Source organism: Somniosus microcephalus, chromosome 13 (assembly GCF_052327205.1).
Source record: "Somniosus microcephalus isolate GS21.2 chromosome 13, FLI_Smic_1.0, whole genome shotgun sequence".
NCBI lineage: Eukaryota > Metazoa > Chordata > Chondrichthyes > Squaliformes > Somniosidae > Somniosus > Somniosus microcephalus.
Window position 1 is genome coordinate 25,623,930 of NC_140999.1, and position 16,387 is coordinate 25,640,316.

Here is a 16,387-nt window from a genome sequence, read left to right on the forward strand (position 1 = left end):
TCAGAATCAGGGGAATTTATAATGGGGAACAAAGAAATGGCAGACCAATTAAATACATATTTTGGTTCTGTCTTCACAAAGGAGGACACAAATAACCTCCTGGAAATGTCGGGGAACATAGGGTCTGATGAAAGGGAGGAACTGAAAGAAATCAGTATTTGTAGGGAAATGGTGTTAGGGAAATTGGGATTGAAGGCTGATAAATCCCCAGGGCCTGATGATCTACATCCTAGGGTACTTAAGGAAGTGGCCCTAGAAATAGTGGATGCATTGCTGATCATCTTCCAACATTCGATGGAATCTGTAACAGTACCCATGGATTGGAGGGTAGCTAATGTTACACCACCATTCAAAAAAGGTGGTAGAGGAAAAAATGGGAAATTACAGACCGGTAAGCCTGATATCAGTAGTGGGGAAAATGCTAGAGTCCATTATGAAAGACGTAATGGCAGAGCACTTGGAAAACAGTGACCGGATCGGACAAAGTCAACATGGATTTACAAAAGGTAAATCGTGCTTGACTAATGTACTGAAATTTTTTGAGGATATAACTAGTAAAATAGATAAGGGAGAACCAGTGGATGTGGTGTATTTGGACTTTCAGAAGGCTTTCGATAAGGTCCCGCATAAGAGATTAGCGTGTAAAGTTAAGGCACATGGGATTGGAGGAAAGGTGTTGACTTGGGTAGAGAACTGGTTGGCAGATAGAAAGCAAAGAGTTGGAATAAACGGGTCTTTTTCCGAGTGGCAGGCAGTGACTAGTGGGGTACCGCAGGGATCGGTCCTTGGACCCCAGCTATTCACAATATATATTAATGATCTAGACAAGGGAACTAGATGTAATATCTCCAAATTTGCAGACGACAAAGCTGGATGGGCCTGTGTGCTGTGAGGAGGATGCCGAGAAACTACAGGATGATTTGGACAGGTTGGGTGATTGGGCAGAAGCATGGCAGATGCAATATAACGTGGATAAATGTGAGGTTATCCACTTTGGTGTCAAAAACTGGAAGGCAGATTATTATCTGAATGGCAATAGATTGGGAGAAGGGGAAGTGCAACAAGACCTGGGTGTCCTTGTGCACCAGTCGCTGAAGGTAAGCATGCAGGTGCAGCAGGCGGTTAAGAAGGCAAATGGGATGTTGGCCTTAGCAAGAGGGTTTGAGTACAAGAACAAGGATGTGTTGCTGCAGTTGTACAGGGCCTTGGTGAGACCACATCTTGAGTATTGTGTGCAGTTTTGGCTGCCTTATCTGAGGAAGGATATTCTTGCCATGGAAGGAGTTCAGTGAAGATTCACCAGGCTGATACCTGGGATGGCAGGAATGACATATGAGGAGAGATTGGATCGATTGGGCTTGTACTCGCTGGAGTTTAGAAGAATGAGAGGGGATCTGATTGAAACTTATAAAATTCTGGCAAGGCTGGACAGACTAGATGCAGGGAGGATGTTCCCGATGGTCGGGGAACCCAGAACCAGGGGTCACAGTCTAAGGATAAGGGGTAGGCCTTTTAGGACAAAAATGAGGAGGAATTTCTTCGCCGAGAGAGTGGTGAACCTGTGGAATTCTTTACCACAGAAGGCAGTAGAGGCCAATTAATTAAATATATTCAAGAAGGAGTTGGATATATTTCTTAAGGCTAAAGGGATCAAGGGGTATGGGGAGAAAGCAGGGACCGGGTACTGAACTTGGATGATCAGCCATGATCGCATTGAATGGCGGAGCAGGCTAGAGGGGCCGAATGGCCTACTCCTCCTATCTTCTATGTTTCTATGTAATTCAGAGCGCTGGCGAAGCTCATGTGATGTCAGTCAGCAATGGAACACAGACACACTGGCACCGGCCGGTTCTTAAAGGGGAGGGTCGATCTTGCTCTCCATCCACACCCTGCTCATTGCAGCCTTGAATCTTGGCCTGGAGAGACCTCTACATCAATTCTGCTGGAAAGAACAATGGCGAGGCCCAGGGAAAGAGCAGCCCCCAGTCTCTCTCAAATCGATGCAAGGAAGGACAAATCAAAATGAACCTGTAAAGTGCTGCTCAATACCCAAAACTCCTTCACACAGCGTTGAATCTCACCAGAAGTCAGTCTCTCTCTCTCTCTCTCTCTCTATCTCTCTCAGAATGTGTGGTACAAAGAAAGTCAGGAAGCGGCTGCCTTTAAATAGCGCTCCCCCAGTCCTTTCCCGACTGCAAAACGTTCCCCTCAACCCATCGTTGCAGGCGGTAAGGCAGGGGGCGCCACTCAATATCCGGTCCGGGGCATTGCACGCTCGACTGACGTCACGATCTGCGGGCACAGGAGATCGTGGTGGTAGTGTTTAACTCCGCTGCAAAATGTCTGGTAAATTTCGCAAGCGGCGCAAACGTTGCCGCGCCCAGGCACTAGTTGCTTTGCGCCCGCTAAGAGGTGCAAAGCAACTGAATTTTTCCCCCAGTATGTCTTACTGTGGAATCATGTCGTCTTTGAACTGATTTGAGACAGCATTTTTGTTTCCATTACTAGTTGAAGGCCACGATTCCAGTGAAGATGCTTGTGCCTGCATGGAGTTAATGATGTGGCGATTAAAAGAAGATGCGAAACTGAGAAGATGACGTCTCCCGTCCCCCATCTCTTGTCATGTGCATAAAGGACTGACATTGCCAGCAAGGTTCATAAGGAATATGACGTGATACAGATGTTGTGATTTATAATTGTTTTGCAAAACAAAAGGCAAAGTTTAGGCTGTTTATATATAAAAAAAAAAAAAAATCCAAAACTGCCTTTTTTGTTTACAGTATTTATTTGTGTTTTTATACATGTAGAGATCTTTTCAGAAGAATCACTCCACGCCCATTGTAAATGTTCAATGACCACAATTTGACTTGGTAGCATTTTGACATTTCTTTAAAGTGGCATTCCAAGAAATGCAGTCATTCTTGCTGCTGAGCAACTAGTATGTATGGGTAAGTATAACTCAACAGTACAAAGCCAGTGGATTATTTTTTAAATCCGATTTAAGAAAAAACATTTTGACTATTGACCCAAAGAGAGAGTATGCTTTTTTCTTAACTTTTTTGTTTTGTTTCTTCAATTTTGTGCGTTACGTGATTTTCAATGCTGAAAGGATTAAAAAAATCTGATTCTTTTGTAAGTAGTGCCTGCTGAATAACTTTTTCACTTTAGCTGCACATGATTTTTCAAGTGTTTTTGTAAGAATGACTTGGTACATTATTGTTTATGTCTACAGTTACATTATGCTTTTACTTGGAGAGTTGTTGCTCAGATGTCACTTCCTCACCTGTTTCCCTCCAACTTAGGACAGACTGACTTTTTTCATTTGTTTGTCTCTTGTTCTGGTTAAGCCTAACCTCCCCTCTGTTATGTCTTTTAATTGGCCATGAGGGTCCATATTGAGACAATTGTAGACCAACCAAGACAGATTGCCTCCAATATCATATCCATTGCACTGCCTAATATGTTACTGCCTCATTTCATCATACTAATAACTTAACAGGACTGGCAGATTTAGTGTGGCTTTGTTACTGGATTGATCCTGTGTGTGTTATTTCCCATGTGATTTCCTTTTTATTACTGTATCTTTACTTTCTATCTTCACACCAATTATTGCATCAGAAATGAGAGAAATTGTTGGGGAGCATCTTTAGTGAATACATCATTCTTAAAAATGTGCTGCATAGTTTAGCTGCAGCATGCAACATGGACGCACTCCCCTACACCACCTTTAGTGGACAACAAGTCTAAAATCCCACTGCATTTTAGAAAGGAGAGAGGACTCAACTGTTAGATGGAATGTAGGTATTTTTACGGTAAATGTTTGGCTGTTTTTAGTAGCTTAAAATTGTACCTCAATGGCAATATGTCTTTTAAAAACCAAGAACTGCTTTTATATGCAGAATATTAGATGAATTGAACTTGCTTAAAAAGCTCCTATGATAGCACTAAACATTGCTATAAATGAGAATTCAGACAGGGCTTTAGTTGCACATTATATTTGACCTGCAGCATAATCATGTCCTGACAGTTGCAGTTGATTTTCTTGTTTTTTCAGTAGATATTAGAAATATTATCTTTTTAAAGTTTACATATATATATTGGTTTGATGTTTAAGGCTGAAACACTAGAGAGATTCTAAAGTTTCCTAAACTGTGTGACAGCAGTTCATGTATATCACTGGAACCCTAAGATTGTGTTATACCTTGTAACTGCTTTACATATTCCTAAAATGGTTGTTAATTTTATACTTAAGGTGGCTTGGCACAATTAAGTTTGCCATGAACTATCTTTTGAAGGCAGTGGTTATGGATCTAGACTTTACAAGTTAGTATGACAGTCATGATGTGACTAGATACATTGTGTCATGTGACAGATAGCTAGTGATGTAGGGGGGAATTCTGCTGCAACGATGTAAAATAAGGAAATGTTATTGGTCAAGATAATTACTGTAGGCTCCCTGAAAGCTCAGTTGATTTTATTATTCAGTGCGGAACAGAACATACAGGTTGGAAGGATTTCAAATTTAGTCCCTAATCTATGCTGAATTGATTAATTTCAGTGGGTGACGGTAGGGGTACTAATTCTAGCCTCTGAACTAGGGAAGGGAAAATCAGCCAGGGTTCCCACTCCTAATTATTATCCACAACGGTGCACATGTAAGGGCAACTGGTGAAGACCAGGGTGGGGTACTGGAGGGCTGGCAGTGTACATGCAGCCACACCCTACATGAATTAGTACAGGCTGGAAGGGATAGGTAAAGGCTAGTAAATATACACCGTCTAAATTCCTCAGTCTTTGTTTGGATTCTTCAGCCTTTGTTTGGAAATTAATGCTTTTAAATACGTTTTTTTATTACTTTGATTAATAAAGACAAACGTCTGCACTGAATACTTTTGGTAAGGAAAAGTTAGCATCTTATTCAAATTATTTTCATGGAGCTTCCTGGCTTAGTGGGCAAATGCATCATGTGGTGTGGTCCAAAGCCATACAGATGGTCCTCTGTTCTAGTCCTGATTTGAACAGTTAGCTGATCTCGGTTAGAGCAGCAATTGGGGCACCATAATTTGCCTTTGTTCTTTTCCTTAAAGGCACGATCAGCTAGGGTTCCTGTGCTTGATTGCTATCCAGTAACCACTGCTGGAAAGGTCACATTTATGGGTGTCTAGCGAGGACAGAATCTGAGTTGACTGTGATGGGCTGTCAATAGCCTCCTAACACTTGCTGTGACCACTTAAATGAGGTACAGGACTGTTGTGGAAGGAGCAAATGGGAAAACTGTGTTCATATTTGTCATTTAAATTTTTTGTTAAATGCACAAAGTTTCATTATTGTTCAGAGCTGCAGCTAAAGAAACGTTCACTGTCTTGAGCTTTATCTTTTGGCTTATTTCAGAAAAGGTGACGAAGGTGTTCAGTTACTGAGTAACGGCAAAGAAATAAAGTTGAATTAAACTCTCAAAAGTGTATGCCATGTCTGCCCTGTGTTGGCAGTAATTGGGCAGCCTCTTCCGACAGAATCCCAGGCTTCAGTAAATCAGGATAGTAGTTACTTTAGATGGGTTTTACTCAGGTGGCCTGAATTTGAATCTCTGCTTCCACTGGCACTCATTCTGTTTCAGCAAACCAGCTTCTAGACTACTAATTAAATCGGCTACTTCATGATCGCAGAACAGTTCATTTCAGGACAAAGCAACTGCTGTCCTATGGAGTTGCACCTATTGTTGAACAGCATTGGTGTAAGGGAGAAAGCTTAAAGTGGTGGAAAGAGTGGGCGACAAGTCATAATTTGACTTTGGTTGAAATTTTTTGTTGGGGCAAAATGAGGAAATAAGCATATTTGTAAAGTTGTTATAACTGCCTGGTGGCGAAGTGCGGATTAGGAGACGGATTATTCATCAAGATTGTTTGTTTAATTTTATTATCATAAGTACTAAGCAATAGTAAATGGTGAACAAATTTCACTTGACATGTGCAAGAGCTGGAGAAAATATTTGCAAACTGTCATCACCTCCCAAATCAGTACTAAAACATGATACCCCCCTTTAATATTTTTATCTGTTTAATGTACTACATGTTTAAAGTTTCTGATTTTTACATGTTTAACTTTCATTTTGGATGTAAAGTACTAAGGTTCTACGTGAGAATAATCCCAGCGAGGGATGAGTTTTGTCCTGTGAACCAGATCAGTGCAGAGCCCTGATGTACAGTAAGCATGAAAATGCAGTGAATTATGTAAAGACACAGTATTAAAAATGTTCTATTCCTAGGTCTTTATGACTGGTCTCTGAACAGAAAATAATTGTGCTAATAATTTGGAAAGATCTATTGATAAATTTAAATTACATCTTGCACATTGGATAGAAAACTAAATTCTGTAGCATATAATAAGCATTGCTAAGAGCTGGAACTGTGAGTATACATACATATATATATATATATATATATATTCTGTAGTAATTTACATTCCCTGTTTTGCAATAAACTTTTTTTTTAAAAAATGCAAAACACTCGTCGTACACTTGCTTACTCTTTAGTGTTAAAATGGCTGTTTAAGATACATCCCAGTTACAGTAAAAATGAAAATTGCTACTATGAGCCTGATTGCACAAGTAACAGAACACCTGCTTCCAACTGGGTAGTTTTGAGGAGATTGGTTGTCTCATTGCTTTTCTCAGTAATTAGCCAGGTGGAATACTGTGATCAAACATTCCGTCTAATAATTTTTTTTGGAGGGTTTGGGGCTGGTGGGGAAAGAGGACTTTGTCAGTCTAACACTTTCGTTCTGTCGCCACCAAATTAAAAAGTCATGGAACAAATCGGTAGAGAAATACATAATCCAGGAATTGTGGAAGGAGGTTGAATGGCAGCAAAGCAGCCCCTGTGGGTGATAAAAAGGAAGGTGAAATAAAACATTTGAAAGATCCAAGTGGACGTTAAGAATTATAACTACATCAATTGGTGTTGGTCATTGATTTAAATTGGTTTGGTCACAGCATTGTGGATGAGTGCGAGGTATTGGTAATTTTAAAGTCTGCTTCTAAACAGAAATGGAAAGTATACCTTAACTAAGACGACTAAAATCGCACAATAATGTCTTTTTAGCATTAAAGTTGAAAAACCACTGAATGCTAACATTTTTTAAGCTTCTTGTACAAGTAACCCATCAGTACAACAGTTTATTTAATTGAAGAAATACATTGCAATCCTACCTTTTAAACAGTAACCAACATTTTATCGTAATCTGTTATATCTTAAATCCTGTTGGGTAGAAAAGCTCGGATTTTGGGTGAATGTCTGATCCATGTAGATTTTTGTTTCCCAGAGGATAGCCTCATCTCTTGACCTCTATACAATGTCTATGACCTTTGGGGTTATAGGTGACCAAGGAGATCGATTTTGGTAATCAGGAAGTCTTTTAACTTTTTCTTTATTGTGCTTTTGGAAGCACATGGTATGTTGTCATCTGTTTCTTAAAGTTGAAAAGCTACATTGTGGTGATATTGATCACCAATTGAGTTTTGCAGAGCTGTAAAGAGCTTTTAAGTGCTTAACTGACCAGTGAATACCAATGTTAATTTCTATATTGATTGGTGATTATCAAATTAACCTTGGACAGATTGGCTGATTGAGCATCTGTTGTAGAAAGATAAAGCTGATGCAAATGTCAGAAACCAAGTTTTCACCTGCTCAAATATATTATATTTTCAAAGTTAGGTTTTATAACAAATCTAAACAATATTGGAATGTAAGTTCATTGCAAAGCACTATTTAAATATCTTTCATTTCTGAAAGTACAAATAAGAATTCAGTGGTGCTGAATACCTGGTTTAACCTATTGGCTAATCTGAATCAAAGATGTACAACAAAATGTAATTTTGAAACTAAACAAAATGTGCACTCCTATCTGCTGTCATTACGCTAAGAGTCTGTTGGCGAAGAATTACAAAACAAAAAAATCAGTTTCATGTGAGCCACAGATGTTTCCTTTTTAAATCGATTTTTCTTTCCCCAAGCTGAGTTTAGCTAATAGAGTTGGACAAGTCAGGCCACATACAGCTCTGTGGAGTTCAGTGCCACTCCTGTGTCAACCTGATGGGAAGTACATTTAATTGTTGTGGGTCACTTTTCTCTGCCTTCAATTAGTTCATTGCAAAGCACTATTTAAATATCAGTATATTTCATTTCTGAAAGTACAAATAAGAATTCAGTAGTGCTGAATAACTGGTTTAACCTATTGGCTAATCTGAATCAAAGATGTACAACAAAATGTAATTTTGAAACTAAACAAAATGTGCACTCGTATCGTCGTAGCATACAAGGTTACGGACCAAGTGCTGGAAAATGGGATTAGAATAGACAGGGCTTGATGGCCGGCGTGGACACGATGGGCCGAAGGGCCTCTTTCTGTGCTCTATAACTCTATGACTCTGACTATGACTAGTGGGCGATGTGCAACTGGAAAAAAGTAATAGCCAGGACACTGGGAGAATTTATTCAATCCTATGTAAACTAATGGAATCGATTATCAGGTGTAAACTTGAAGATTATTTGTACAATAATAACACAGTACATGGCAGTCAACGTGGATTTAAAAGAAGATCATGCCTGACCAATCTTGACTTCTGGAAAAAGCGGCATTCAGTTGGACATATTGCAGAATGTATTTGACAGAGTTCCACATGAAAGGCTATTAGTTAAGCTCAAAAAGCTGTGGGAATTTAGGGTATATCATGAATATGGCTTAAAAATTGGCAGAAAAATAGATAACAATGAGTAGTTGCTAGAGGAGTTATGGTGGCAGGGATATAATGAGTGGGGCGCCCCATCGATCATTGTAGAAACACTCTTGTTTCTCCTGTAAATGGACTCCTGTAAAGGGCAGTGGAGCTGAAACCCCTGGAATCATTTGAGAACCCATTGGATGCATAAATAGGGGGACTACAGAGTCATTCTAAATGGATGAACTAAGATGGCCCAAAAATGGCCTTTGTCATCTGTTATAATTTTGTGATTGTATTAAAAAGTAGTTCTTCATTACAATAACTGGCACAGAATCTTAGAATCATCAAAAGATGGTTGTCTATAATGTCTTGACCTTGTGCCATTTGCTATATTATGCGTTACAGTATATATAAATGTAAGTTCTTCTGCAAGATGTAATTTTTTAATCTCTCGTTACTTTGAGTAGTAAACTCCCTTTCCTCTGTAAATGTTGATCACATTGCTATTTTCAGGTGTGTTTTTAGAACACTTTTTAATTAACATTTTTATTGGGATCTAGAATGTACATTTACAATCAAGTTATTTTACAAATGGGTATACTTTCGTACATATATTTTATAAATCCATTGTATAATTAAGGGCATATTCATGTTGATATTTTGGGGTCATTGTATATTTAGATGTACAAGCACACCCATTTTATAAAAATATGCAACCATAGCTTATGAAGTCAGTACACACCTTAACTGCACAGTGCCTATGGTAGGAATGTATTAAGAAATACAATTTTAAAAGATTTGAGTAAAATGGGTGCTGTTATAACTGCTGCTAGTTTTCAATTTTTAGTTTGGAGAAACAAATTTAAAACAGATGTACTACACCAGGATATTAGAAGACTAATTGATGAAGATTGATTTCTGTGATAGTCAACAACACCATTGTATTATACGGCTACCAGAACTAGATGGAACGTGGTCTTTTTTCATCTAGCAATTCCTATGTTCCTATGAACAAGGGGCCAAAATTTAAACTTCATGAAAGGCAGAGAGTCAGCCATGTAGTGTGGGACTGGAGTCATGTGGAGACCACACCAGCTAGGGGTGGCAGGTTCCTTTCTCTGAAGGACATTAGTGAACCAACTAGGGACAATTCAGCAGCTTTTCATGCTCATTGTTTCTGTTGCCAGCCCACAAATGACCAATGGTATTGAATTAAATTTCACACATTGGGATCTGAACACTCAACTTCTGGATTGCTGGTCCAGTACTATAAGCACTGCATGTGGGGTGTGGATATCAAATTTTGCTCTTGAAGTGTATAAAAGCAGGTCATCATTATCACTCCAGATACTTGAGTGCATAATCTAGGCTGACACTTCAGTGCAGTACTGAGGGAGCATTGCACAGTCAGAGGTGCTCTATTTCAGATGAGATGTTAGTTGGAGCCCCCATCTCCCCTCTCGCGTGGATATAGAAAATCTAATGGCACTACTCGAAGAGCAGGGAAGTTGTTCACTGTCCTGGCCAACATGTATCCCGCAACCAACATCATTGAAACAGATTATCTGGTTATTATTTCAATGCTGTTTGTCAGCTCTTCTGTACTCAAGTTGGCTGCTGTGTTTTCCTACATTATAACAGTGACTACACTTCAAAAGTACTTCATTGGCTCTGAAGCGCTTTGGGAGATTCGGAAGTCGTGGAAGGTGCAAATTCTTTTGTGAATAGGTTTTACAAAAAGCTGTTTAATTATTTTATCCATACTCCCTTCACATTGGCCATTTTATTCTGAATACTTTCCTATGTAGAATGTTACCAAAGCTTTAGTGAGAAGTTTAAAGTAATTTTTCTAGGGCAATGGAAAACTACCTGCTTAGGTTACTGATGGCAGCCGAATACGGAAATCATTAGAGTGCACAGCTCTAGACCAGATGATTGGTGTTGAAACAGGGCCACAAGCCTCTACTTCAGTTAAGTGAGTTTTCTTTTCAGTTCTTGCTTGGTTGAAGGACAATGCACAGAGCCCCATTTACCCATCCAGCGAAAAGAAGACAAAACCACTTTATTCAGTTTGCTTCATTGTGCCATCTGCTGATATACAGGCACTGATGTTCACCAATAAGCAGCTCAGCTCAACCTGGGGAAAGGTGTCAGGTGGTGACTGGCTGCAAGAGAATTAAAACTATTTACAAAATATGCACTTCTAAATAAGTTATTGGAGTCTACTTTTAATTGAATTTATTTTTGTCAAGTTTTATTGAATTATTTACTTAGTGTAACAACTTGCATTTATATAGCATCTTTAACACAGTAAAACATCCCAAGGCACTTTACAGGAGTGTTGAACAAAATTTGACACCAAGCCACAAGGAGATATTGGAACAGCTGAGGTCAACAAGGTAGGTTTTAAGGAGCATCTTAAGGGAACAGAGCGGGGTTTAGGGGGCTCATTCCAGATCTTGGGACCTAGGCAGCTGAAAGCATAGCTGCCAATAGTGGAGCGATTAAAATTAGGGATGCACAACTGGCCAGAATTGGAGGAGCGCGGAGATCTTGAGGGTTGTGGGGCTGGAGGAGGTTAGAGATGGGGCGGGGTGAGGCCGTGGAGGGATTTGAAAACGAGGATGAGAATTTTTAAATGGAGTTTCCAGACAAGGAGCCAATGTGGATCAGCGAGCATGGGGTGATGGGTGAATGGGACTTGGTGATTGATTTAGGATACAGGCAGCAGAGTTTTGGATGAGCTCAAGTTTATGGAGGGTGGGAGGTTGGCCAGGAGAGTATTAGAATAGTCAAGTCTTGAGGTAACAAAGGCATGGATGAGGGTTTCAGCAGCAGATGAACTGAGGTAGGGATGGAGATGGGCGGTGTAACAGATGGGGAAGAAGGCAGCCTTGGTGATGGAGTGAATATGTGGACGTAAGGTTATCTTGAGGTCAAATAGGACACCAAGGTTGCGAACTGTTTGGTTCAGCCACAGACGGTAGCCAGGGAAGGGGATGGAGTAGGTGGCCAGTGAAAGGAGTTTGGGGCGAGGACCTTCGGTCTTCCTAATATTTAGTTTGAGGAACAAACCGTGAGAAATCTGAGTGGACTAGTTGAGAGGTGGTGGTACGGCAGAGCTGGGTGTCAATAGTGCACGTGTGGAACCTGACTTGTTTTCGGAGGGTGTCGCTGAGGGGCAGTCTGTAGATGAGAAAGAGTAGGGGGGCAAGGATAGATCCTTGGGGAATTCTAGAGGTAATGTGGGAGTGAGAAGAGAAGCCATGGCAGGTGATCCTCTGGCTACGAATGGATAGATAAGAATGACACCAGGTAAGCACAGTCCCACCCAGCTGGATGATGGAGAGGTGTTGGAGGAGGATGGTGTGGTCATTCATGCCAAAGGCTGCAGACAAGTCGAGAAGGATGAGGAGGGATCATTTACCATGGTCACGGTAACATCGGATGTCATTTGTGACTGAGCCGTTTCAGTGCTATGGCAGGGTGGAAACCTAATTTGAGGGGTTCAAACCTGACGTTGCAGGAAAGATGGGCATGGATTTGGGAGGTGACAATGCATTCAAGGACTTTGGAGAGGAAAGGGAGGTTGGAGATGGGATGGTAGGTTGCAAGGACAGAAGGATCAAGGGTGGGTTTTTTGAGGATGGGGTGATGGCAGATTTGAAGGAGGCGGGGGGCATGGGACATTACCTGAGGAGAGAACTGTTAACATTATGGGGACCAGCAAGGGAAGCTGGATGGTCAGGCATTTTTGGGAATAGGGTCGAGGGAGCAGGAGGTAGGCCTCCTGGACGAGATGAGCTCTGAGTATAATTTTTATATTTGCTCAATACATAAGTCTGCTTCCATAGGGAAGCCTATAAACCGAAACTTCCCCATCTGTATTAAGGATGTGGAATAATGGGCCACAGAGTGCATCATACATGACTCAATGTACTACTAGACATATGATTACATGTTGGCACCTTCTATAAACTGCAATCGCAAGCAATTAGCTTACATTGTTTGACACCTGTCTGGATTCCTTTGTTCTTCAAAGAATACAAAACTTGGTTAGCAAAATTCAATGGGCTACTGGGGCATCAAACTAGATGAACCAATTTTAGAATCCAAGCTACAGAAATAATAGCATCACCTAGGGAATCAGTGGCTGAAGTCAAATGTTAAATCCCCGCGAATTAGCCCAGTTAAAATTTAATTTAAAAAATAAAGCAAGAAGGATCCTCGGATCTTTCACAATAGCATGTTAATTATCAAATTATATGCTTCTTGTGAAGTTGTCATTATGACCTACAACTCTTGATCTTGGTCATTAAATCGTTTGTCTTGATGGTCCTGCTGCAGTGCTTTTTTAATTGAATATATAAGGGCAGTATGACGATGTTGATAAACAAGGTTTAACATGATTTTTTTCTCTGTTTACGGAGGAGGACCATAGACGACAATTATCATAGTTCATTGCACTTTATCAGCCTGTGGCCCGAACAGACTAGTTATGATTTGGGACAACAGTTTGTATTTAAATAGCACTTTTTTTTACATAGACCATGCCCCAAGGTGTTTTACATGGGGGTAGAAGAAATAAAAAATACCATGACTGATGGAATGGATTGAAAGCATAGTTGAAAAGATGCGTTTTTAAAAAGCTTTTAAAGATAAAAGGAGAAATGGATGAGGGCAGGAGTTTATGCAGGGAATGGCAGAGCGAAAGCTGAGTTGACTGAATGCTCTGACCTCAATGGTGGACAGAGGGTGGATACATAAAAGGTCAGAGGGTATGGGAGGGGGACGAGAGTTGAAGTAGTACAGATAAGAGTGGGGAAGGCTATGGAGGGATTTGAAGATGAGGATTTAAAATGTAATACGGTGGCAGACTCCTGTGACAGGATATGGGTGGATGGGTTTTGAACAAGTTGCAGATTAAGGAGCATAGGAAGGTCAACGAGGAGCACATTGAAGAAATCAAGGCTGGAGCCGACAACGTGATTGAGGGTTTCCAAGGTGAAGATTACTAAAGCTTTTATCATTTTTTGGAATAAAAGTCTGATGACATAACATGCTTTCCACAGTATTGACCCATGTTTAAATCTATATTGGGGGAAAGTGTATGAAAGAGTGTAATATTACTTGTGTCCACTCATTTACAACTTCCTTTCACGTAAATAAATATTCAAGGGTACTTCTTCACAGGATGGTGGGGTGTCCCACAGGCAGACAGGAAGGTGGCTGGAAGTATCGTCAAAGAACTGGGTTTTGAGAACACTTTTGAAAAATGGGGAGAGGAAGACCGGGGGTGGGGTTAGGGAGAGAATTGATTGGGCAGCGGTGAGCTGGATCAAAGTTCAGCTACGAGGGCTGAAGTGGAGGGAGGCACAAGATGTTGTGACTGGGCGTAATGCAGTTATCCGGAGCCCTTAATCATCAGCGGTGTTGGTCTCCCGGCCGCATAGAACCACACCGTTTTATGAAGACTTTTATAAACTAAGCGATTTGATCGAGGCTGAAGTCTACCCGATCCCTCGCACAAAGGAGATCCTGGCGAGGCTAGGAACCATTGTGTGTCTGATGACTCTAGACCTGCAGGAAATTTATTGGCAGATGTCAAATTCGCCACCATAGCACAGTTACGTTCTGTAGTTATTCCACTATCCTCCTGATATGAGCTGGAGATTATTTCCTATCGTACATTGATGGTGCTGCTAGTTATAGTTAGAGATGGGAGAAAAACCTCGCCCATCTCACTGATGCATGAACCCGATTAAGTAAAGCAAGGCTGATGGTCAAGGCCACAAAATATATGGCTGCCGTTTTATATTCGGGTCACCATGTGGAGACCCGATTAGGTGCAAGTGGACTCTCGCACTTTGGATCTATCCTACAACTAAGAAACGAGTGCAGGGATTCCTTGTGTTGGCCAGCTCTTATTGCAGTACCATTCCCAGTTATAGTCAAATAACTGTATTGTTAACTGACAAGGAAGAGGAAGTCCAATCAAGTGATCAGGTTTTTCAAGGCAGAACATGCTTTTGAAAATCTGAGAAATGCCTGGGTGCAGACTGATGTGCCCCGCGTTTTCAAGCTCCTTCCTGATCCATACTGACGCATCTGTGTTATACGGGGCCAAGTAAATGACGTTAAGTTGCAAATTACGAAATATGACATTCTAGACATGAAAAAAGAATGTTTGCGTGTCCTTTGTGCACTAGAAACTGCAACTGTACTTGTGCAGAACTGCATTTAGGGTATGTTCTGACCACCGTTCTGTAGTAGGGTCACAATCAACTCACGATGAAACTACACATCTGTTGCAATGGAGCATTGCCCTGCAAGAATATAACACGGCCAGTCAGCATCGTTACGGTCTCCAAAATGGGAACGCATTGTCACACAAGGATTTTTTTCTCCCAAATTGGCCATTGGGTCTTTATCTGGTTTTTCGCCTCTCCCGGGAGATCACATGGGTTCGGGTGGATGCAGAGTGATAGAAGATTTGAGGTTAGGATCAGATCAGCCATGATCTTATTGAATGGTGGAGCAGGCTCGAGGGGCCGATTGGCCTACTCCTGCTCCTATTTCTTATGTTCTTATAATTTGAACTTTCGATCCTAAATGTCGCATTGGTGACGTGCACACGTGTCAATTTCAAAAGGGGACGTGGAGAAAAAATTAAGTTTTTTTTGTCTAGTTTTGATGTAGCGACTGTCCTTTAAATGCAGTCACAGTACATAAGCAGCTTTATTTTACAAGTAAAGATCAGACTCTTGTACCAAGCTTATTTTGATGCAAGGTTGGAAGTTTCGTCAGTTAACGGAATGGGCAGATAAATCATTCAAATTTAAACAATGATGTGTAATTGGTTCAGTTTAAACATTACTGGTTCTCTTTTTAAATCCGAGTGATGGGATATTCAGTCCCAGAACTCAAATCAAAGGGGCTGTTTGAAAATCTGAGGAGTCAGATTGAAAAGAACCATCAGTTTCAAAGAGAAAAATTGGTTTGAACTTCCAAGAATATTAAGCTCCCACAGTAGTAAAGAAATCATTGGGAAAGAAATACTGTTTTTTTTAATAGTTACCAAGAGTTAGCTTAGTCTCAGCCGTGGCTCAGGGGGTAGCACTCTTGCCTCTGAGTCCCAAGGTTGTGGGTTCAAGTCCGACTGCAGGGACTTGAGCACAAATTCTAGGCTGACACTCCAGTGCAGTACTGAGGGAGTGCTGCACTGTCGGAGGTACTGCCTTTCAGATGAGACGTTAAACCGAGGCCCTGTCTGCTCTCGGGTGGATGTAAAAGATCCCATGGCACCACTTTGAAGAAGAGCAGGGGAGTTATCCCTGGTGTCTTGGCCAATATTTATCGCTCAACATCACTAAAAACAGATTATCCGGTCATTATCACATTGCTGTTTGTGGGAGCGTGCTGTGTGCAAATTGGCTGCTGCATTTCTTACATTACAACAGTGACTACACTTCAAAACTATTTCATTGGCTGTAAAGTGCTTTGGGACATCCTGAGGTCGTGAAAGACACTATATAAATGCAAGTACAATAGCAAAATACTGCAGATGCTGGAAATCCGAAATAACAACAGAAAATGCTGGAAAAACTCAGCAGGCCAGGCAACATCCGTGGAGAGAAATTAGAGTCAACGTTTCAGGTCAAGTCTTGA

The 16,387-nt window shown here is 40.8% G+C and overlaps 1 protein-coding gene across 1 annotated transcript in view; it reads left to right on the forward strand.

Moving 5' to 3' along the window:
• The window catches only part of rexo1 (REX1, RNA exonuclease 1 homolog), a 102,319-nt gene extending 95,816 nt beyond the window's left edge, over positions 1 to 6,503 (forward strand). Inside the window, exon 16 of the mRNA XM_086004653.1 lies at positions 2,509 to 6,503. Within this exon, the coding sequence (XP_085860779.1) occupies positions 2,509 to 2,597 (89 nt within the window). The 3' untranslated portion in view covers positions 2,598 to 6,503. The remainder of the gene's footprint in view (positions 1 to 2,508) is intronic.
• Positions 6,504 to 16,387: the final 9,884 nt, after the last annotated feature.